The sequence below is a fragment of the Nannospalax galili genome, unplaced genomic scaffold (genome assembly GCF_000622305.1).
Source record: "Nannospalax galili isolate Female #2095 unplaced genomic scaffold, S.galili_v1.0 scaffold653, whole genome shotgun sequence".
Classification (NCBI taxonomy): Eukaryota; Metazoa; Chordata; class Mammalia; order Rodentia; family Spalacidae; genus Nannospalax; species Nannospalax galili.
Window position 1 is genome coordinate 2,611,104 of NW_008334077.1, and position 24,120 is coordinate 2,635,223.

General features: G+C 50.3%; 1 protein-coding gene across 1 annotated transcript in view; it reads right to left on the bottom strand.

The window, feature by feature from the left end:
- Ttbk1 (tau tubulin kinase 1) overlaps nucleotides 1-23,848 on the bottom strand; it is a 51,984-nt gene extending 28,136 nt beyond the window's left edge. The window contains exons 1-12 of the mRNA XM_008829084.2: nucleotides 23,690-23,848; nucleotides 18,529-18,676; nucleotides 17,453-17,526; nucleotides 17,073-17,213; nucleotides 16,083-16,187; nucleotides 15,619-15,684; nucleotides 14,884-14,976; nucleotides 14,678-14,803; nucleotides 12,399-12,553; nucleotides 10,930-11,161; nucleotides 10,496-10,674; nucleotides 5,128-5,689 (exon numbers count right to left, since the gene is read on the bottom strand). Of these exons, the coding sequence (XP_008827306.1) occupies nucleotides 5,128-5,689; nucleotides 10,496-10,674; nucleotides 10,930-11,161; nucleotides 12,399-12,553; nucleotides 14,678-14,803; nucleotides 14,884-14,976; nucleotides 15,619-15,684; nucleotides 16,083-16,187; nucleotides 17,073-17,213; nucleotides 17,453-17,526; nucleotides 18,529-18,676; nucleotides 23,690-23,797 (1,989 nt within the window). The 5' untranslated portion in view covers nucleotides 23,798-23,848. The remainder of the gene's footprint in view (nucleotides 1-5,127; nucleotides 5,690-10,495; nucleotides 10,675-10,929; nucleotides 11,162-12,398; nucleotides 12,554-14,677; nucleotides 14,804-14,883; nucleotides 14,977-15,618; nucleotides 15,685-16,082; nucleotides 16,188-17,072; nucleotides 17,214-17,452; nucleotides 17,527-18,528; nucleotides 18,677-23,689) is intronic.
- Between the last annotated feature and the right edge of the window lie 272 nt (nucleotides 23,849-24,120).

Genomic DNA, 24,120 nt, shown 5'->3' on the forward strand with positions numbered 1-24,120 from the left:
GCATTTGAAAACGCACATTAGTAACACAAATATTAATACTATGCTTAGGTGGGACATGGTAGTGTACAGCTTTAATCCCAGTACTTGGGAGGCAGAGGTCAAAGGAACTCTGTGAGTTTGAGGCCATCCTGGTCTACACAGGGAGTTCCAGGCCAGGAAGGGAATGAGACCCTGTCTCAGAAGCAAAGCAAAATAAAATGTTGCACACCTTTAATTCCGGCACTTGGGAGGCAGAGGGAGGTGGATTTCTATGAGATCTAGGCCATCCTGGTTTATATGGTAAGTTTCAGACCAGCTGGGGCTACAAGGAGACCCTGTCTTTAAAAAACCAAAAAAAAAAGACAAATCCTGTCTTTGTGCCCTCCTGTCCCAGAGGGACAGGTACCAGGTGGGAGTGGGAATGGTGGTCTGGTTACCTCAGACCTTGCCTCTCCTCACCCTTAGCTCTTTCTGGGACTCAGGCCAGTTTAGGACTGGCTGGGCTAGCTCTAGGGGCTTGAAGGATGAAGGGGCTGGGGCCACTCAGCTCCAGTGTCCCTTGCTGTGGAACAAGGGACTTGGCATGGACCTCCTGAGGGGCGGGGGCAGGGAGGGGTGGGGATAGTCTGAAGTCATCGCCTCCCGTTTCCTCTTCTGTCAGACTCTTTCAGAGTCAAGTCTAGGCTCCTTGCTTCCCAGCTGGTTCTGTCTGCCCTGAAGGTTAGGGGACTGAGGTCCACCCAAATAGACCCAGGTACCCAAGGCCCCTCTCACAGCACATGTGGGTCCCTTGAATTCAACATCCCAGCCAGAGCTTGTCAGCCACCAGGGAGCTTTTTAGAGGCAGACATTGAATCCCAGTATGTTCCTGCCTTCCAGGCCAAGTAGCACTTATGACCACCCACTTGTCTTCAACATCCAGCTGTGAGGACACCCCACCTTCCCCCAGCAAGTCCCTGTAGCAGATTTGAGTTCTCTGTTCTCCTGATAGGCTTGATTTTAAGTGCCCATCTCTCAGCTTCTGTACCCTCACCCCGGCTCCTCCTGACTATGAGATCTGAACACAGCTGTGAAGGTGGCTTTCCAGCAAATGTCTGTGTAGTTAAGGAATGTTGACCTGCTGTGGTAAGGGCCAGAGTCAGCCAGCAAAGAGCGCAAACAGTCCTCCCCAAATCACATTCCCTCTGCCCTCTGCTGAGCTGAGCAGTCCCCCCAGCCCCTGCTAGTGTGCACCTGAAATCCCCTTGAGAAGAGAGCCAGGTGTGTCTACACCACAAATTCCAAGGAACAACCTGGTGCCTGGATTTGCCTCACTGGCTCCTCACTACTACAGGAAGTTCACACATCAGATCCAGACTGACCGCGCAGGTCTAGGAGGAATTCCTCACAGAAAGGTGGTAGAGAACAGGTGTAGGGTGTTCCTTTCCAGTCACCCAGGACTGGGGGGGAAGAGTCTCACAGACTTACTGCAATGTGCTGCAAAGCTTGTAGCCCCCACCTACCCTGTAGCTAGCCCCAGTAATGAAAATAAACCTTTGCCAGTCCAGTTCACTCCCCTCTGCCCTTGGAGAGCCTCATCCTGCTGTCCTGAAATATACCCACATGTCCTGTCCCTGATGCTCACCCATAGGAACTCAAAGGCCACCCTGCACATTGCATTGACATGCCAACAAAAACCAGGCAGCTGTTGTGCCAGGCATGTTTGTGCACACACACACAAATATTCCAGGCACTCTCTGACCCCGTGCAAATTATCTGCTTCTCTGACCCGTGTTTGCCACACTTCATACTAAACACACACACACACACACACACACACACCAGACTTATTTTGGAGCATAGACCCTGACCCAATTGCATGAGTTCAAGTCCCAGCTCTGCCATTTGGCAGCCCTGAGTCAGAAAGTTTGCTTCTTCTTTACTTAAAAAAAAACAACAACCCACTTTTGCCAGGCGTGGTAGTGCACGCCTTTGATCCCAGCACTCGAGAGGAGAGGCAGGGGGATCTCTGTGAGTTCAAGGCCAGCCTGGTCTACATAGAGAGTTCCAGGCCAGCTGGATCTGCAGGGAGACCCTGTCTCAAAAAAAAAAAAAAAAACAACTTTTATTTTATGTGTATGAGTGTTCTGCCTGCATGTATGTAAGCACATCTGTATCATGCAATGCCCAAGAAGGAGGTCAGAAGAGGCTGTTAGATCCCCTGGAACTAGAGTTACGCATGATTGCTGGGAACTGAACCTGCATCTTCTGCAAGAGCAGCCAGTACTCTTAACCACTGAGCCATCTCTGTGACACCTTTATACTTTTTTTTTTTTTTTCAGACAAGGTCTCACTGTGTAGCCCTGGCTACCCTGTGACTCACAATATAGACAGGCTGGCTTCTGTTTTTCAGGTTTTCTTCTTTGAGCCTGTTTCTTCACCTGGTAAGCCAAGTTGCTTGTGCTCAGTGTTGCCATGAGAAACACACTCCACACAAATACTCTGATGTATGTGCTCACACACAGTTCCACACATAGACACCAACACACACTCAGGATCATCAGACTCAGTAAACATACACACACACACACACAGGTGTAGAATGTTAACCGTCACTTCTACACATGGGGAAACTAAGGCCTATAAGCACTCTCCACCCCACAGATGCAATTCACTTCCCCACCATGTCATGAACCTTCACTGCATAGGTCTGTACCTGTTCCCGGAGTCTCCTCACCAACTTAGCCAGAGATTCCCCATGTCAACATGACACCCAGGATGCAAGTAAGAATCTGCAACCTCAGAGACAGCTTGGCTTCTTAGTCTCAAACATGGGAGACAGTGGCTGGCCCACAGTGACCAGGAAGGGACAGAGCCACGAGCTGAGGCCTCCTGACTTCCATCTGTGTTTCCCACTACCCCAGTACCACTGCTGTCTGTCACCTTCCCTGACTCTGCACTTCCTGGGTGCCCCGCCCACTGTGCCCTCTGGTATCTTTGCTACCTATCGGATAACCAATTCTGGGGATGGTGAAGAGGAAGGACAGGCAAATAAGAAGTCTGGACAATGTCTTGTTTGTTCTCCAACTTCCCCAGAGCCAGCAGTGGGAACAGTGGCGGGGTCATAGCATAATCACGCCAGCCCATACCCTGCCAAGGCTAAGCCTCCACATCAGGCCAGCTAGGACCTCCCTGGAGGACTAATAGCCCCCAATTTTTGAGCACTGCTGTTTCCATTGTCCAGGGAAAGGTCAAATGTATGTTTTCCAAAATTGTGGACCACAGCGCCTTTTCTGTGAGGGCCTTGCTAACAGGGATGGAGCCCAATCCATCCCTCCCCAAAGATGCCCTCCCCAGGGCACTCATGTGATCCCAGGCCAGGCCTCCCAATCTATGCAAGTAGTAGAACTGGCTCTTGGAGCTGTACCCGGGTACCACACAGGGCTACTTGGGGTGCATACCCCAATATGCAATCATCAAGAGGAACCAGAGCACAGGCTCTGAGCCCCTTCCAGCATCATTTCCCAACATAGCTCTCCCCAGCCTCTCTGAGGGATCATGGAATCCATTCAGCACACAGTGCAAGAGTTGATGTTCACTGCCCAGGTCAGAAATCAGCTGGCACCCCATACAGAGGTGCCACTTGGCCAGCCCAGTGGCTCACAAGCCTATTGAACACTGTGTCCTTGGCAGAAAAAAACAACACAAAACCCCAGTAACTGCAGGAGACATACTTTAGGCCCTCAGGTCCACATTTGCAATTCAGCCTTCAGCTGTCCCTCCCTGCTCTTACAGTCCTGTCCCTCAGTCCTGATATATAATAAGGTTCCACTGAGCTAGGCACAGTTGTGCAGGAATGTAATCCCACGTACTCTGAAAGCTGAGTCAGAAGGAACAGAGACTAGCCTGAGCTACATCGTGAGATCCTATCTCAAAATACCAAAAAAGAAGAGGGGCGGGAAGAAGAGGAGAAAGAAGATGGTGGTGCCCCTGGAGCCAGCAGGGCCTCCAACAAACCTATTCCTATGAAGGCAATATGTTGCTAAGGATGACCTTGAACTTCTGGTCTTCCTGCCCTTACCTCCCTAGTGCGGGGATTACAGGAATGTGCACCGACCTGCCTGGTTTTATGTTGTGCTAGGAATCCAACTCAGGGCTTTGATTATGCTAGGGCAAGTACTCTACCAACTGAGCTATATCCCTAGCCTCCCTCTAAGACTCTCCTTCTCCCTGGAGCTTGCCCTGACTGAAGGAATGGTCTTCTGCCCACCCAGTAACCCAGCAGCCCTGTCCCTCCCTGATTTCTCTGATCTCTCTTCCTCAGTCTGACCTCTTTCCTTCTCATCCCTCTATATGTGGGTGTCTGCCCTTACCCTTGAACCTCCCCACCCACATGGTCCTCTTCGGTGGATCACCTACTCTCATGGTTTCTTTTTGGGCAAAGTCTCTCTCCTGAGCCTTAGATGACTCCACATGGACATCCTTCAGATACTGGGAGGTCACTGTGTCTGAATAGAGTCAACACTGCCTTAGGCCACTTGGTGATGGTATCACTGCCACCCAGACCCTGAGATCTGGTGAAATGCCACCCCCACCACACTTGCCCTCCATCACAGTCCCTCTGTCCTCCATCTATCTACCTTGCCCAATGTCCACAGTTCCCTTCCTAGCTCAGGCCACCAGGGCACTCCTGGCCAGCCCAAGGGATCACTCAATAGCACCAAAGCTGTTACATCACACTTGCTTAAAAGCCTTTCATGATTCATCAAGCCTTCAGGATCAAGTCCTGACTCTTTAGTGTAATCTCAAAGCCTTCTGTAGCAGCTCCAGGACCCACCACACAGTCTTATCTGCTGGGACCTGGGATCAATACTGTGCTGAAGACTGCCACCACCAGGACTCTGTACACACTTTCCCCTGGAGCAAAGGAGATCTTTCTCCTGCTTTGTTACCTAGCACTACTCACAATGTAAGACTGAACCCAGAACAAAGGCCTTGTCTGTCCCCATACATGGTTTGGGGCCTTTACACCTGTCTGCTCCACTATGGTCCTGTGGCTGACTACTGGGTTCCTAGGCCAGAAGGGCTACACACACCAAGTGCTCCAGGCCTGCATGCAGGACTCTGGGGATCTTAGGTTGGGGAAGTTGGGTACAAACCCAGCCTTACCTGTCTCTGAGGGCCCGTGGGGTCCGACTCTCTCCGACGAGGGCGGGGTCCAGAGTGCAGGGGTGAGTGGGAAGGGCTTCCAGGCGTTGGGGGCTGAGATGTCTCTGACCGGCCGTCGGCCTGGCTCAGCTGGGGTGGCACGGGCTGGGGCAGCATCTGCCGCAGGTCCTCCTCAGCTAGTGTCTGCATGCCACGTCCACGGGGCCGCACCGTGGGCTCTGTCCCCAGCCGCCGCCTCTCCTCACCCTCCTCAGGCAGCGGCCGAAGCTCCTCGGGCTCCTCATCTGTGGTGCCAGACGTGCTGGGTTCAGCCCCGGGAGGGAAGTCCTTGAGCTCTGTCTCCTTATCAATGATGACCCATTCCTTGCTGTCAAAGTCCTCTTCCTCCGCCAGCGGCACAGAGCGGAAGGCGTTGCTTAGGGCCTCCTGCTCTACAGAGGCGGATACGTCCATGCGCCCACTGGCCTGCCTGTCTGCGTGGCCTGTGTCCACTGACAGCATTTGGGCCGGCTGTGAGGAGCAGGCCTGACGTGAGGGTGAGCCAGGTAAATCCATCCGTGACCTGCAAAAGCCACCCACGTGGGGTTCAGTGGCCAGTCTCTGAAGGCTCAGGACACCAAGTGGTGGTGGGGTGCAGTGCTAACTTCTGACACCTGACCATAGCACCTGGGCTAGTCACCTTATATTGTTACCCTTCAACCTCACTTCCTAGAAAGACTTCATTCATTCATGTATCCATCTATCATCCATTCATTCAACAAAGGTTTCTCAATGCTCACTGTATTCCACGAATATTTACATAGCAGAAAATAAACAGGGCCCTTTCCTCTGGGTACCTCAGTGCTCACAACCCCACCCAAGACTCCCTCCTGCTGCATCCAGGACAAATATACCAGGCAGCTCTTGAGTTTACAGATGGCTTTCTAGCTCTTTTACTGCACCCTGCAGCCCTGCCCATCTGGCTTTATAATCCCCAGGCAGGGCCTAGTCAGTCTCCAGCTTCACAAACTCCCCAGCCCTAAGCAACAGTCTTCCTTCCATAGCCTGGCACTCAAGGCCCCTCTCCCCAACCTGACTACACCTCTGTTTCCACTTTCGGCCAGGCCCATCTCAGATTCACTCAGTTTTCTCAAACTGCCCTCTCTTGTACCTCTGTAGTGTTGCCACAACCTGTACCTCCATCCTCTGTTCTCTGACGCCATTCTGATACTCTTCCTGTTGAGAGCCTGCATAGATGGTTATTTGCCCCCCAGCCACACTGAGCTCCCTCACACACTGGGCCTCAGATCTGCTGATGGATCTGTCTCCCTTATAAGCTGTGAGCTCTCTTAGATAGGACCTGGGTTCCCCCAGCCTTTGACTTCAGGACACTGAACCTATCTGGGACCCCTCTTGTCATGACCTTGAAATGTTCCTGCGAATCTTATACTCGCAGAACTTATCAGTTTGGGACAGTACCAGCCCCAAAGTAAGAGTACTTCTCTGGTGGGGCTGGAGAGATGGCTCAGCGGTTAAGAGCACTGACTTCTCGGCAGAACTTCAGGATGAGCCACAGTCATAGGTCATTTAAGAAAGAACTGATTCTAGCCACTCCAACAGCTATCAAAGTGCCTGACAACAAATCCTGAGTTCATCACTCTCAAGTCCAGCCTTGGCAGCCAAAAGGAAAATGAGGAGGAACCCAGTAGATGGATGCTTTTGGAAGCCCTTGTCAAGAAATTCCAATGGACTTTTATTTGGATATTTTTAATTTACCCTGTTCTTTTTTCTGGTTCCCTGTCTAGAACTTGTAATGCTAAGTACTCTTGCCTTTACTTTTCCTTCAAATCTCCTAGGCACCAATCAAGGAATTTCTTTTCTCCCTATAGTTAAGAGTTATGGAATTTGGGAGTCTTTTAGATAGACCCACTGAGGGGTACCCCAATTGCCTCACCCTGCATCCCTGTTCAGCATGGAAGAAGCCAGAGCAGTCTGCATCCTGATTCCCTATCAGCAATTTGGGTAACCTCTCAGAGGGTGGTATGATAAGAATAGGAGATAGAAGTTGGCTAGGCAGTTAGGGTAAAAAGACCCCAAAGAAAAGTAGCCAGGTTCTTTCTTGGCTAAAAGTCAAGATGTCCTTAGGCCTTTGAGCAAAGTACTCTGCCCCAAAGGCCAAAAATGTTAAAAGTATTTGAGAGCTCTTATCCCTAAAAGATTTTAGGGTTACCTCTTCAGAGGGGACAATGTTAGATTATCAATAAGCCCCATAAATTTAACTGGTCCATACTATAAAAAAATGTCTAGTCTATCTGTTGGAGGATCCACTTTTCCAGTCTCACCTGGTGATAGAACTACTCCCAGGAAGGCAGGTTCACCTTAAGTTATGCTAAACAGATGGGCGGAATACCTGGTGTGTTAATAGGGTAGTGAATATTTCCTGCCTGGAACTAGTGCAGATCCCCGCATAACTTCCAGACCAGCCACAGTCATGTAGGTCTCCATAAGTCTGTTCACTTTCCTGAATTCTTCAAGCAAGCATAATTTCTCCTTTTCTTCTTCATGCTTCATGTTCCTTACTAACCATGCTTTCCTTAAGGCTTTGGGCTGCCCCTAGCATCTTGTATTTCTTCACTCTTTCTAAAGCTTCCTTCTCCCAGCCATGTGGCTGTGAGTCAGCCTCGTGTCTGACCTCCATGCAGGCTCTAAACCTGCACTGCTTCATGATTTTCTTTCCTTCTTCCCACCATTCACCTCCTCAAGGTATCTGACCAGCAAGCCTGCCCTGAGGATTTTTCTTTAAGATTCTAATAAAATTGTAAAAGTTTCAGAAAAAAAAAAAAGAGTACTGACTGCTCTTGCAGGGGACCAGGGTTCGATTTCCAGCACCCACATGGTGGCTAAGAACCATCCTTAACTCCAGTTCCAGGGGAATCTGATACCCTCTTCTGACCTCCACAACATTGCACAACACAGGTGCACTCACATACATGCAGGCATTACATTTGTACACATGAAAAACAAAAAGAGTATGTCTGGTGTGTGTGGAGGAGGAAGACACTGCACATAGAAAAATTAGTGATCTCCAAACACCAGCATAACCCTCTGAAAACCATCAGGCCTAACTCATCTGGGGTCTATGCCCCATCCTCACATTATGCTATGGTTGAGGGGCAGATTTAATCCCAACCCCCCCAGCAAAATTTAGGGTTCAGTGGCTCAACTGCAGAAGGAGGATGCACAGAGCAGAACTATCTAAAGACTCCTGACCAGCCTGCATGGGAGCTGCATAATTCTATTCTACATACTTCTATTGATTTATTAGTAAGGCTTAAAATAAAACCATCAACAGAGTCCTCCCTGATATGCCTATGAATGCCACCCTGTAAATGACTGGTATAGGAAACCAGGATGACATGCCCTAGGGCAAGATGATCCTAAAACATTTAAAGTCTAGGCTACATTCTCTGTTGAAGGGAGGGGCACTGAAAACAGCAGCCCTCAAATCCCCATCTTACAGAATACCATGAGACTAGCAGGAGAAAAGTGGCCAGGTCAAAAGTCTAAGTTCCTTGCTTTGAGGGAAAGCATCTTGGTCAATAGCTCTTAGCCTACCTCCTTGTCTTGAACAAATAACTCAGCTATTATTAGCTGAGAATAGGCCAGATTAGGGGTGGGGAAGGGGGAAAAAAAAATAGGCCAGATTAAAGGTTTACTCCTGGGTTAAAAGCTAAAAGTTTACTATGGTTTTAGCCCTAAGAAAGAAAACATTGTGGCCAATAAATTACCAGATAGGCACTGGTAACCTTGAGTAAAAGTTCAAGCATCCTGCTTTACATACAGCACCTAGCTGGTGCCAGCTAAAAGCTATATGTCCTAAAATCTCTGCCCTAAAATCTTTGTATACAACTGCCAAACTCCACGTGGCTGTCAGTTCCTTGTAATGTATACAAACCTTCTGAATTTTTTAATAAATGGCTTGCTGTAAAGAAACACTAGCTCCAGAGTCGGAACTCTGCACTGGCAGGTATCACAGTCATGGAGCAAGGCTCACCGCTAAGCAAAGCAAACTTGGGTCTCTGCAGAATTGGTCTCATTTCTTCTGATAGACAAAGGAAAGATAACGAAGAAAAAAATGAGCTGATCTGTGTGCATGTGTGTGCACTTGCATGTGTTAAAGACAAGGATGAGGGAGGTGGGCCACCCCATCCAATCTCTTGCCCCAAGCGCTGTCAAGCCAAGCCCACCCTATCCTGTCTGTGACATCCTCAGCTTTCTATTGTGGAAACTTTCCTCATCCCTCCCCTTCCAGCCACTCCCAAGACTAGTGATTCCTATGACCCAAACAGACCTGCTCAGTGTTCTCTGGAAGCAGGCAGCTTTCCAGAACTGTCTTGCCCAGGACCTTGCCCCTCTTAACTCCACTTATATCCCTTCCTCACTTTTCCACGTCAGAACCCTCTGTACGTAGGGACTCCAGGGTACCATGTATGAAGATGAGGTCGTCAGGAAGCCCAGGTGAGTGTGAGTGAGTGCTGTCTCGAACAAGGACTCAGACCTGCCTTCTGCTTGTCTACTCCTTCCTGCAAGTGATACTGTCTGTGTTACATCTTAGAGATGAGTAACGTGTGGGGCACAGCCCAAGGAGTGGGCCGTATTGATGTGGGTCCCGAGGAAGGATATTTAGTGGGTACCAAAGAAAGCATCCTCTTCTCCCAGGGCCTAGAAAAAGCCTCCTTTCCTAGCACAGCAAAGGCCCTGGTCCTACTATGGAGCAAAGTTCCTCAGAGACTAGGGAAATAAGACACATCTCATTTCCCAGTGGCCTCCCCATCTGGTTCTCCACCAACAGCTTAGGTGGGGGACCTGGCCTGTCCTGCCAGCCACACCCACCTGCCTGCCTCCTTCAGTCCTCCCTCTCTATCCCTTCTTCTTGCCAGCCAGGTTCCTGCTGGATCTCTCCTGCCATGACTTCATATCCCTCAATTTCCTCCCCTCCAAAACTTGACCTGTCCTGCTTCCAACAGTTCTCCGATCCTCCCAGGCCTTCTGTCCACAGGCCAAAGGAAACCCACCTCTGCTATTCTCCAGGTATCTGTAAATCAGTCACTAGGAAAAAAGTTCTAGAAGCTTTTCTACTCACCAGCTCCAGGACTCAGAGTCCAGCCTGTCCTGTCCTTTCCTTTCTGGATGCCCCACCCTTCTCCCAGGCCATCGCTGACCCCAACTGAGTGGAGCCCTACCCCAGGCTCAGCATAGACTTCACCATTCTTCCTAGGGTCCCTGAAATTTCTGTCTCACATCTGACCTTTCACAGACCAGCCATGTTGATGACAGATTGGACCATCATGCCCTTGAGGACCACCCCAGCCCCTGATTGTGGACTCACCTTCTCTCATGGAGCTCCACCCGCCCATCAGCTGCTGTGGATAGCCTCTCTGACTCAGGGCTGTTGACCCTCCGGTAGCGTAGAGACCGCACTGGGGTGGTTGGGGAATCTGGGGGGGCACGAACTGGGGAACTAGGTACCCCCACTCCTCGACTCTGCTCTTCCTCCACACAGGGGGTCTGCAGGAGAGGGAATGTCATGAACTGGGGCTGACAAGCAGGCTGTGGGTCAGGGGGCTTTCTCAGAGTGTAAGAGATATGGGGTGTGGAGGGTGATGTTACTACTAAATTGTGGCAAGGCCAGGGCAGAGGAGGAGACTGGGTAACAGACATAGGATAAGAGAATTTGATGGTTGGGGAAGGGACACTTAGCCAAAGGGTTGGGAACCCGGATGGGGGAAGGCCGCCCACGTTCTTCTCCCTGGATGCAGTTACTTTGCCGATGTTGATGCGCAGCTTGTTACGGTTGACATCCGTCTCCTCCCATACTTCAGCCTCAGGACCCCCAGGGTGGGGGACAAGGTGGGGGCCAGGGCCCAGTCCATCAGGAGGCCTCCCAGGCAGGATTGGGGGTGCATTTTCCTGGTCACTCAGGTGCTCGCCCTGTAGCACATCCTCCGTGTTCTCCCGGAGCAGGTCCCCAGGCACTGGAGTCACATTGACCACTCTGGAGACGCCAGATGGGTTATGGGTAAGGCTTGCAGCAGTGCCTTCTCTTCCCAAGGCACAGGCCCTGGAGACCACCTCCAGAGTGGGTGCAGAGGAGGCCCATCACCATCCCTTGCCCACAAGACCTCTAAGACCAGACCACCCTCAAGTTGGCAGGAGCCTCAGGGAGATGTGGCCACCCAGAACTGGCACCCCCCGCCAGCTCCGTTTACTCAGGAGATCTGTGGGTTTCAAGGCCCTGACAAATTCCACTGTCGGTGCCGGGCTTCTTTTGAGACCCTGGAATAAGTCTAAAAAGCATTAGTTTGTAGCACCTCAATAAACTTTTCTTTCTGTTTTCCAGTTGGCCTAGAACTCACTATGTAGACCAGGCTTGGCTCAGTCTCACAGAGATCCACCTGTTGGCCTGCAAGCTCCCAGGAATTTTTCTGTCTGCCTCCCATCTCAACCTGGAAGTCCAGGGATTACAGACATACAATATTCCATCTGTCTGGCTTTACATGGGTTCTGGGGATCTGAACTCAGGTCCTTATGCTTTGTGGCAAGCTCTTTATCCAGAAGCCTTCTCCTCAGCCCCCTTCTTCCTGTTTTTGAAACAGGGTCCCCCTTTGTAGCCTAGGTTAATCTCAACCTCATGATCCTCCTGTCTCAAGCTTCTAGGTGTTGGGATTCCATGGTGTGTCCCATCATGCCAAGCTTTCTTGAGCAACCTCTTCACAGAATTCGGCTGCCAAAGTCCCAGCAAGTCTGTGGTATCTCCCTCTTAAAGATGGCCCTGGATTGGGTGGGGACCCACCTTCCCTCTTCATCTCCTTCCTGGGCACTGCTCTATTTGCCTGTCACATGGTTCTGAAATTGCTGAGCCCACAATTGAGACCCTTTGAAGTCAGGGACTGACTTCTCTTTGAACCCCCATGGTGTCTAGGTGGGTGGTCCCAAGACATAGTTATTGCAATGAGAAAACAAGGTGGAGCCCTGGGTAGGGCTTGAATTAGTTCACCTAGGGTTCCTGCCTTGGTGACAAGCCCCAAATGAAGAGGATGCCCGCTCAGTGCTCAAATTGGGAGTGGAACTATGGTAGAATATTCCAGTTTTCAAGACTCTGCTGTCAAGCATCAAGAGTAAAATAGAAGCCAGGTGTGTCCAGGTAGGAAGAGAAGGCTGGCTTCTCAGGCAACAGCTCCGGGGAAGGATCACTGGATACCCCCATCCACCATGCCCCTGTTCAGACTCACCCAAACATGGCTGCTGTCTGCCTGGTGTTCTGTTGGGGTGGGGTGGAGGTGCTCGTGGACAGGAGGGCATCAGTGCCTGCCTTCTCCCAGTCAAAGGCCTCATTCTCAGCAATGCCCCGCTCCTTCATGCTGTTCTCAAACACCGCCATGATCAACTGCAGGGGGTGGGGGTAGGAGGAGGACAGAGAGGTGACCCCGGGACTAGCTAGGTAGAAGGGGCAGTTCCTAGAATTACAAGGGGGGGAGGAGAAGACAGGGGCCTTCTGGGTCAGTGATGGGCCTAGAGTGGGCATTGGAAGGAAAAGGGCACACTGATTTTAAATGAAAACATGCACAGCATACACAAATCAGCACATAAATGATCATCTTGGATTGAGCTGCACCAGCTGGACATGAGACATGTCCCTCGAGAACTGTCCCCACACTCTGGATTCCATCATGTAGCCCTGAACCACACAGTAACATGATTATAGTGGTGGCGAAAAATTCCTGTCACCTGGTAATGTCATAGCCACTGTGATGTCATTACTCTGGTTTGTGATGATGATGCTGTTGCCAGGCATATCCAAATATGCACAAAATTATGTGTAGTATGTAATACTATACTTTGTGTTTGATTCTGAGTTTTCAAAAAGGACTTATTTTGTTTTTAATTGTTTGTGTATGTGTGTTTGTGTAGGTATATGCACATGGATGCAGATGCCTTCAGATACAGGTGCTTGAGGGGGACAGAGGTATCAGAGTCCCTGGAGCCGAGGTTACAGGCCATTGTGAGCTCCCTGATGTGTATGCTGAGACTTGAACTCAGGTCCTCTGGAAGATCAGTACCCTCTCTTAAATGCTGAACCATATTTCCAGCCCCTAATTTTATTTTTTTTGAGACAGGGTCTCTTGAGTTAGTCCAGTCTGGCCCAAAATTCATGATCCTTCTGCCTCTGCTTCCCGAGAGCTGAGATTACAGGTGTGCACCACCATATCTGTCAATATTATACTTCTTAACATTGTTTTAGATCATATCCCTTCTACTTACAAAAAAATTACTGAGGCTGGTTATGTAGCTCAGCTAGTAGAGTGCTTGCCTAGCATTCAGGATGCCCTGAGTTTCAATGTCCAGCATATCATAAAATTGGGCATGGTGACCCATGCCTGTCATCCCAGCCCTTGAGAGATGGAGGCAGAAAGATCAGAAGTTCAGGGTCATCTTCAGTTGATAATGAGTTTGAGGGCAGCCTGGGCTTGCCCTATAATGGTACCCTGTATTAAAACCAACAACAAAAGTTACTGTGAAACTGCATGTGTTGGGCTAGGAGCAGCTCATGTTTCTTGTGTCTGTGTTTCTTTTTTGTGTCATTTTCCCTGGAACTTGATTTAATTTCATTTTGGACCTTGTATATGTCCACACCACACAGTCCATGTGTATAGAGAGTGGTCCTATCCAGGTTTGATAAGTGAACTCTATGATGTTCACATAGTGGCAAATTAACAAAATTTCTTATGAGGCCGGAAAGATGGCTTAATGGTTAAGAGCATTGGCTGCTCTTGCAGAGGACCTGGTTTCCCAGCACCCACACAGTGGCTAACAACTGTCCATAACTCCAGTCCCAGAGCATCCAACGCCCTCTTCTGACCTCCATGAGCATTGCACAACATGAGTGCACTTATACATGCAGGCAATATACCCATACACATAAAAAGTAAAATAAAAATAAAAAAGATTTATAAAAATGAAAACTTCTCACACTGTATCCTTGTCACTAAGCAATGCATGGTTAACTGTCTCTGAGGCCAGTCCTGCTCCTAACTATGACATCAAACCTCCGTTTCCCATATATGAAATGAGGAAGATCATTCTGTTTGGCCTCCAGAAGAGCTCTGGTGTCAAACACTTGAAAGGGCTTGGCTTCATTTGAAATACTGATATATCGTGATCCTCAAAGGCTTCTTTTCTTTTTGAGACAGAGTTCATTATGTTGCCCTGGCTGGCCTGAAATCCACTATATAGACCAGGCTGGCCCTGAACTCACAGTGATCTATCTGCCTCTGTCTTCGATGTACTAGGATTAAAGACATGAAAGTTAACTCATGAACAGCCTTGAGAATAGGATCCACTCTTGAAAAATCTTGGCTCTGATTATTTACAACGGTAAGAAACAGTTTAGTATAGTTAGAAGACAGGGGTTGGGGGCAGCCTCAGGGGTGATCTTGAAGGGTGTAGTCTGCAAGGGGAGAGGTCACTGCTGGAGGACCATCCTCAGCCCCTCCCAGGCTGGGGCTCGCACCTGGTAATCGGGCTTGGTGAAGTAGTCGAGGCTGGCAATGTGGTCCAGGAAGAGATGGAACTCCGAGGGCATGTGCTTCAGCAGCATTCGGTGCTCGTATTTCTCCTTGATCATCCCTACCTGCTCCTGGAGGCGGGAGGGCACGGGAGATAGAGCCCCAGCTGCCCCCACCCTCTGCCTCCTCCACCCGGGAGTGGGGGCCTCACCTTGTCCTTGATCTTCCTCCAGGGCAGCTGGCCCACCGCAAACTCCACCAGCATATAGAAGAGAGACCACAGGTCATCGTGGCGGCCCATCTCCTAGGAGGGAAGGGAACAGTCACCTGGAGCTCTCAAGTCCTTCCCTGGGAGTGGTCAGCTGACCCTTCTTTGAGCGATGTTTGTCAGAGAGGCCTGATACCCAGACCTTGATGGTTAGCACTGGGGTCTCACTAAGACTATGGACCCTCCCATACCTCAACACACCAGAATCCCACAGTCAAAACTTTTTAAAATATTTTTTATGTTTATGTGTTTTGCCTGCATATATGTAAGGGTGCCACGTGCATGCAATGGCCACAGAGGCCAGAAGAGAGCACTGGATCCCCTAGAACTGGTAGATGATTATTAACTGCCATGTGGGTGCGGGGAACTGAACCCATGTCTTCTACAAGAGCAGCCAGTGCCCCTAGGCACTAAGCCATCTCTCTAGTCCCAGTCAAAACCTCTGACTATGTTTTGTTCCTTCCCCAGGGATTTTCAGTGAGAAGTTTCCCAGTAGAGAAGGAGATGGTAAGTCAAGGGCAGTCAACAGTGAAGCCAGGGCATCTGCAGTGGCCAGCTATAGTCCTTACCCCATTCTTTTCTTCCCACCTTGACATTGGTTGCCCCCATTAGCCCCCTCCACCCCCAACTTTGCTCTTCTGCCCCAAGCACTCATTTCAAGCTTTGCCACTCACTTACCCGGTTCTTGTGGGCATTGACTGAGGCATAGCGAACAGTCCCCCGAAACCCAGCCACGTTCCGAGGCTGCAGAGGAGAGACCACACCAGAACCTCACCTACCTCATAACCTTCGTCAATTGCTACCCTACCACCAAGACTAACTGCATGCCTTCATCCTGATACTCTCCTCTAAGATCCCCCCAGGTAAACCTGGTCAGGGGTAGCCTGAGGCACCCCAGAAAATGCAACTGCCACCTGCCACTGCTTGCCACCCAGAGCAGGCAAGGCAATCATAGGCTGTGGATGCAGTATCCACCAAGAGCCTGGCAAGAGGAGCTGGCCAGGCTGCCACCCCAGGATTGAGACACTGATACTGGGGAAGAGAAAGCCCACTTAGGCAGCTACAAGGAAAATAGGTGAAGGATTCCCGTATCAGGGAGCAGTGGGAGCCTCCGCTGTCCAATAGCCTGGTGGTTAACTCACCGGCCGGACGTCCCCCGTGGTGTTGGTGTACTGCCGGGCTAGCCCAAAGTCCAGCATGTAGCACTTTCTGTAGGTGGAGGGCAGCCGGCCCATGGCAAAGTTTGACTGTGGGAAGAAAGCCACAGTAAGCCCCCAGGGACTAGCCCACAGGCCCACTGAGAAAAGGACATTTACTGGGATGTGACACCTCAGCCATGGCAGGTGTGACCACCCTCAGTTTAAAGATACAGGGGGGCAGGGTCAAATGTGAGGGGCTTCTCTGAGATCAGAGAGCCTCAAGGACCAACGTGGCAAGGACTAGCCTTGAGCTCTGGTCAGTTCAACTCTAAATCTCAGCTCCCCAGTAAGGCAGTGTGGTTTGCTTTCCAGCTGCCCCGCTCTAAAGCAATAAACCTCATTGTTTTTACCGTGTGCCCTTGCGCCGTTCAGTCTGCCATCGCAGGCTTCACATTTTGGGGGCGGGGCGGGGTTGAGACAGGGTCTCCCTGTAGCCCCAGCTGCCCTGGAACTCACTATGTAGACCATGCTGGCCTTGAACGCACAGAGATCCGCCTGCCTCTGCCTCCCGAATGCTGGGATTAAAGGTGTGTGCCACCACGCCCGGCTATGCTTCATTTATTTCTATTCTTTCAAAGGAGAATTTTGTTGTTGTTACTTCTAGCATCAAGACCCAAGATGCCGCAAAAGGTCAGCTGCTTGAAATTCTTTGTCGAGTCCCAGCCCTTGGTCTCTCTGTGCACCCCTAAACCTCCTCAGCATTCTAGCTAGGTTCAGGGACTACTTGGGGTCATGGGTGAGGGATGAAGAAGAGCGGAGGACAGAGGTGAGGACTGGGAATGGGCCCGGCATGGCCAAGGGAAGAGGCAAGAGTGGATGGGGCTTGGAATGGAGAAAGGTTCAAGTAGAAGAGGCTGTTCTAGCCCAACCACTAGAGTGGAGAAGAAACCAGGACCCAGAGACCAGAGGAAGAGAGCTTGGAGCAATGCTCACCGGCTTGATGTCACGGTGCAGGAAGCCCACCGAATGGATAGCCTCAATGGACTCCAGGATCTGTTTGCCCAGCCGCAGCGTGGTACTCAGCGTGAAAGTGCCCCGTGGCTGGCTGCGACGCAAGTCGGCCAGGTTCCGGCCCTGGATGGGGTGGGGTGAGGTGAGGTGGAATAGGGCGCGGGGGGGGGGGGGGCACAGACTTACCTCAGCCACATCCCACCCACTGCCGCTGTGATTGGCTGCCCAGCCTGGCCCCAGAAGTGTTGTGCCTGCTCATACCCTCCTCCAGGAGCTGTTGTTTCCCTTCCCTGTGCCCCACCCCAAGTCACAGTTCCAGCTCTAGGGGAAAAGAGGAAGGTGAATGGGTCACGGAGACTTACCTGGAGCTGCATCACCACGTAATTAAATTTCTCATTCCGGCCACAGCCAATGAACCTGCACACATGGTCCTTCCCTGGGGGGCACAAAAACAGGGGCCTCCCAAGTCCCATTCCTTCCTCCTCACCAGCCCAGGATGAGGTTTGCTGCACTTTTTTTGTGTGTGGCATGCATGTGTGTGTGTATGTTTTTCACATGTAGTGTATGCACTCATGTGTGAGTCCACAAGCACGTGTGTGTGCATGTGAAGACCTAAGGGTGATGTCAGTAATCATCTTACATCACTCTTCCACTTTATTCACTGAGGTGTGTGTGTGGGGGGGGGTCTCTCAATCAAACCCAGAGCTCAAAGACGTGGCTGGTCTCACAAGCCAGCTTGCTCTGGGGAGCCCCTGTCTCCACCTTCCTTCCAAGACTGCAATTATTGGCAGGCTGCCACACCTATCCATTTACATGGGTTCTATGGATCTGAACCCATGCTCATCGGGCAAGTGCTTTAACCACTGAGCCATCTCCCATCCCTCTGGTACACTCTTTTTTATTTTTATTTTGTGTGTATGAGTCTTTTGCCTGCATGTATGTATGTAAGTGCACCATATGCATGCAATGCCCATGGAAACAAGAAGAGGGCATTGGATCTCCTGGAATTGGAGTTATAGACAGTTGTTAGCTATACGGCTGCTGGGAACTGAACCCTCTGGAAGAGCATCCAGAGCTCCTAACAGCTGAGCCACCTCTCCAGCCCCCCTTTCGTACACTCTTGATTTCCATTTTCTGGGCTTGGCCTCATGAGGGTCTCTGCCGTCTCCTTTCAACCACATACCCCCCCCCATTAGCCTCATCTCTCTGACGCTATGGTTCTATCATATCCAGCAAGTCATGAACCATCTCACTCTGCCATTACCAATACAATCTCTCCTCATCAATTTTTGACACTCCAGTCCCATCTCTTAGATCCTGTTTCTATCACCTTTTTTCTCAACCATTACATTTTCTTGCCCCAGCTTCTAATCTTACCCTTTCCAAGCCCCTTGTCCCATCACCTCTTCCCTCTCATCCCCCTGCCCCAGGGTCGCACCTTGAAGCTTTTTGAGTACGGCCACCTCCATCTTGAGGACCTGCTTAGGCTGCTGGGCTGACTCCACCTTGAGGGCCACATTCTCCCTAGTCAGTAGGTCCATGGCCTCGTAGATCTCACCAAAGCCCCCGCCCCCGATCTTTTTCAGCTGTAGAGGGAGGAGGAATTGTAGTCAGGGATCAGGCTGAACAGCTCTCCACCTGCTAGTTGCATCCTCCATTGGTAGAGTATCCTTGAAGAAGGCCCCTGAATCCTTCCCTTGCCCCACCATGTTGGTGCCCACACCTCCTCTCCTCTGCCTCTAGTGAGACAGATAGCTCAGCCCCTGAGTATAGGCCCCTCCCAACACACGCAGAGGAGGATATTTATTCTCCTTGATAAATATCCAAGGAAGATCTAAAGGTAAGAGATCATGATCATTCTTGATCTTCTCTTCTCTAAGAGGACAACAGGCTGGGTGTGGTGGTACAGGCCTTGGTCCCAGCACTCAGGAGGCAGAAGCAGGCAGATCTCTGTCAGAGCAAAGCCAGCCTGGTCTACATAGGGAGTTTCAGACCAGCTGGGACTACAGGGAGACCCTGTCTCAAAAAACAAACAAACAAAAAATAAAGGACAACAGGACTGGGGATGTAGCTCTGGTGGTAGAGTGCTTGCATAATGAAGATCTGAGTTCTACTCCTAGCAACACATACACTGGGGTTATCCTAGCACTGAGGAGGTAGGTAGATGCAAGGAGATCAGGATCGTTTAAGGCCAGCCTGAGATACTTTTTGAGACTCTGTCTCAAAGAAAGGAGCGGGTGGGGAGAGTGGGCGTGGTGGTGCATGCCTTTAATCTCAGCCCTTGGGAGGCAGAAGCAGGCGGAGCTCTGTGTATCTGAGGCTAGCCTGGTCTACCTAGTGAGTTCCAGATCAGCCAGAGCTACAGGAAGACTTTGTCTCCAAAAAAGAAAGAAAGAAAGTGGAAGGAAGGAAGGAAGGAAGGAAGGAAGGAAGGAAGGAAGGAAGGAAGGAAGGAAGGAAGGAAAGAAGGAAGGGATGATGGCTCAGCATGTAAAAGTGCTTGCTGCCAAGACTGACAACCCGAGTTTGATCACTGAACCTCACATGATGGAAGATGAGAAACGACTCCTACAAGTTGTCCTCTGACTTCCACATGTATACCATGGCATGTACAGCCACACACACACGCACACGCACATGCACATGCACACACACGCACACACACACACACACACATGTTTAAAAAACAAAAAACAAACAGAAGAGAAGCCAGAGGCTGGGCAGGGAGATGAAGTTTCTTGTGCCAGAGAAGGAAACAAAGAGAAAGGGAAGAAGTAACAAGAAACCAGAGGATGGAAGCTCGTCAGAGTGCAAAAACTTTATAACCATTAGGAAACAGCCAGACTCTAAGGAAATAAGGGCCTATCTTCCGGGTAGAGTGGAGCTCTAATCTCAGGGAGGTAGTGATCTCTTCCACATCCCTTTACAGTTTACTATGTATGAGCTTGGATGACAGGTTAGGTGGGTGAGGGGCTCACAGACACCATCACAGTCTCCCAGGCTCCACAGCACAGGTAAAAAAGGTCACATGTACATAGAGGGAAAACCTCTATGGTCCAGGAAGTGCAGTACGTTGCACACGTCACAGCTAGTAAATACCTGAGTTCCATCTGAACCCAGGTGATCAGAGACAGAACCCACTCTGACACAAAATCCACAAGGTTGCAAGAGCGTGGACCACACTGGCACTGACAGTGAGTGCTGAGACTCAGGCCAAGTTAGGCAGCCATCAGAATCCCTGCTGGAGGGAACAGGGCAGCCCAGCCATTTCTAATCATATCCCAAAACTTCCAAGGGTCCCCCAACATCTCCACTGGCTTTATTCCCAAATTAAGCCAACTTTTTCAGGTTGCCACTCACCCCTCAAGCAAGAGGTTAGGTACCTGCATCCATGCAGTCAGCATCCTCTCCCTCCATCCTGTGACTAGGACATTCTTGTCTAGTGGGCACAGTAACTAAGCCCCTCACAATTGGGGGGAATCCATGAAAACATTTTAACTTATCTTCAAATCAGGAGATAAAGAAATTGGGGCTGGAAAGATGGCTCAGTGGTTAAAAGCACTGACTGCTCTTGTAGAGGACCTGGGTTTGGTTCCCAGCACCTACATGGTGGCTAGCGACTGTCTGTAACTATATTTCCAGAACTCTGATGTCCTCTTCTGGCCTCTGCAGGCACTGCACACACAGGGGCACTTACAGGCATGTAGGAAAAACACTCATATACATAAAATAATCTTTTGAGATATTTAATTTTTTTTAATTTTAATTATTATTTTTATTTTATTTGTGTATATTGCCTGCATATAGGTAAATTCACCCGTGTCATGCAATCAGAAGAGGCTGTTGGTTCCTCTGGGACTGAAGTTAAGGACAGTTGTTAGCTGCCGTGTGGGTGCTGGGATTCAAACCCAGGTCTTCTGCAAGAACAACCAGTGTTCTTAACCGTTGAGCCATCTCTCCAGCCCCCAGCAATAAATATTTTAAAAAACATAAACAAACTTTTGGGTCAAAGAGAAAATTTTAATCTATAATAAGAATATATTTCTCTTTATGACTGTAATACACAATTTTTAGTACTTTATTATAAAAAAAAAAAAAAGTGCCACAAAGCTGAAAGTTCCGAGGGCCCATGAATGTCACAAAGTAATCTGGCTCACAGCCCCTTAATAGGACACCCTCCCAACCCTTTACAGCCTCCTTTATTTTTTAATGATCCACTCCCTGCAGAAGACTCTCCCTAAACCAGAGAATAAATAGGACGAAACAGAGACAGTGCTTACATGGGAAGGACACCCTGTTTCTTGACTCCACTCTGGGTGACCTAGGATCATTTGAGTTTCTTAAACTTTTTGAGCCTCTACTTTTTGTTTTCTGTAAAATGAAAAGTCAAGGGGCTGGAGAGATGGCTCAGGGTTAAGAGCACTGACTGCTCTTGCAGAGGACCTAGGTTCGATTCCCAACACCCACATGGCGGCTATGAACCGTCTTTAACTCCAGTTCTAGGGGAATCGACGCCCTCTTCTGACCTCCGCAGCATTGCACAACATGGGGTGCACTCACATACATGCAGGCAATACACTCATACACATAAAATAAAAATAATAAATAAAAATTTTTAAATGAAGAATTGAACTGGAATGAGTCATAGAGACTCATTTCAGCCCCATGGTCCCAATTCTTGGATGGGCTGATTTGAGGTGTTTGTGTTAATTTAGTAGAGCTGGTCCTACCTACCAAGTTCCCTACCAGTTATGGGAACTCGATAATTTAGCTAATCTCTAGGCCCAGTTTCTACATTTGTGAAATTGGGGTATTGCAGTATCTACTCCATCCGTTGCTGAGATAACACAGAAGGCACTAGCGCAGCCCCTGACAACGAGAAAGGCACAAAACAATACTAAGACTTTCTCACTGCTGTTTGCCAGGCTGATTCAGAGGAGCAGCCCTCAAGAAAAATAACGATTTAAAAGTATTCCACCTCGTTCATTAACCCCCCTCCCATTTCTCCTGGTTGCAGCCCTTTGTTTTTGTTTCCAGAACTCCCACATCAGTCTTATCCCGCCCTGAAAATGGCAGCATCTAACACCAAGTCTCCCTAGTTCCCCAAGGAGATGCCATAAAGAGAGACCAGGTCTAGTAGACATGCCCTCCCTCAACTCCCCCTTGCCATTTCCCTCCCTGGCTCACCCCATTCCCCCCTCACAAAGCACAAGAAAGCCTTAGCCTAAACTCAGTGTGTGTGTTAACAGTCTTTATGGTGCCTTTTCAATACAAATGTTATTCAGCCTCCCATCTGCCGGAAGCTCCTGTGCCAGAGACCCAGGGGGTCTTAGAACACTTCTCACTTTGCCAGACACTTCCTGCTTTTAAGACTGTCCTGGTTTTGCCTCACATTTCCATCCAGTTACTTCCCCTCTCGAAAAGAGACTTCTCTGGGGGCCCGGGGAGTCTCCTTTCTTAACCTCTTCCACCTCCTCTCCCAATCTTTGAAAATGCCATCACTTTGCCTCTCTGCCTCTCTCTCCTCCCCTCCCCTCTCCTCCTCTCTCCTGTCTCTGGACCTCTAGGCGACCGGGTGACTGTTGCCATGGAGAGCCGCCTGCACCCAGTCCCCACCCTCCTCTCCAACCTTGCACCCCTGGTGAGCAGAGCCACCACCACCACCACCAAAGCATGGGTCCGCGCACTAGATAACAGACCACACACACACACACACACACACACACACACACACACACACACACTCACACACACACACACACACACACACACACACACACACACGTGTAAATCTGACCCCAGTCGTTCTCTCTTCCCCTTGGCTCCCCATTCCGATGCAGACCCCGTCCCACACTTTCTCATCCCACCCCTGTAATAAAGAAGACACTAGAGTGCTCTAAATCGACGGAAGGAAAAAGGGGTTGGAAGGAGACTGATTTACAGTAGGTCTCATTCCCTAGACACAGCTATTGCCCCCAACCCTTACATGACCCGCTCCCACCAAGGGCCTCATGCTCTGAAGAGGCTCGGACTACAACTCCCAGCAGGCCATGCAGCCTGAAACCCTGGGCTGGAGCAACAAGGCACGCTGGGAGATGGAGTCTCGACGTGTTGCACCTGCCGCAGCAACCCGGGAAGGGAGGAGGGTGGATGGAGAAGACGGAGTGTGGATGAGGTGGGAGCAGCCGGCAGAGCCTCTTTCCCCAGACCCAAGCTTTTCCATCTCCTGCGGAAGCGGAGGAACACATGCTCACTCACTGTCCTTCCCCAAGGTGCAGCAGAGAGAGCCCCCTCCCCCACCGCGCCCTCCTCCGCACGCCGGGTTCTGCAGCTTGCGCCCAGACACCCAACCAGGAGTTGCTCAGGCTAGGCCGGACCAACATGACCTTAGTCCGGGAAGGGGTGAGAGGGAGCGGGGTTGGAGAGAGGGCGCTGGGTGAAAGTGTGGGCAGAAATAATGACCTGCGAGCAGTGTGCAAATGAGCTCGGGGACACCTCCCTCGATGTAAAGGTTCCAAGGGCACCCGTCTTAACCAGTCTCCAGGCCTCTTCTTCTCCCTCCCCCTTCCTTCCTTCTTCCGCGCCGGTCACTCACTCACCACCTTCCAGCGATCTTTGACCACGTAGTTGGCCGGCAGGATGTCGGCCTGCTCCCCTCCCCCACTCATGTTGGTTCCGTCCTTAAGAGCAGCCGCTAGGCACTGCATCCGCCAGCCGGAGGGAGGGGTGTCCGCAGGGCCTGCCCTTGAGGGGCCATCTACCTGGGGAAGTGAGGAGGGGGCAGTGAACAGACCGGCTGCCACCCAGGACCACCTGACAACTGTGGAGGGCAGTCGGGCTCCTGGTTCCTTTCCTGAACCACTGGGCAGATGCTCCAGTGGGTTACTCCTGACAATAGAGGTCAGTGGAAGAGAGAAATTTAAACTACAAACGGGAGGTGTGAAAACCAGCAACAGGACACACACACGGGGAAATAAGGAGAGGGCAGTGATGTGTGAAACAGCTTACCATAGAAACATCACTAACTAAT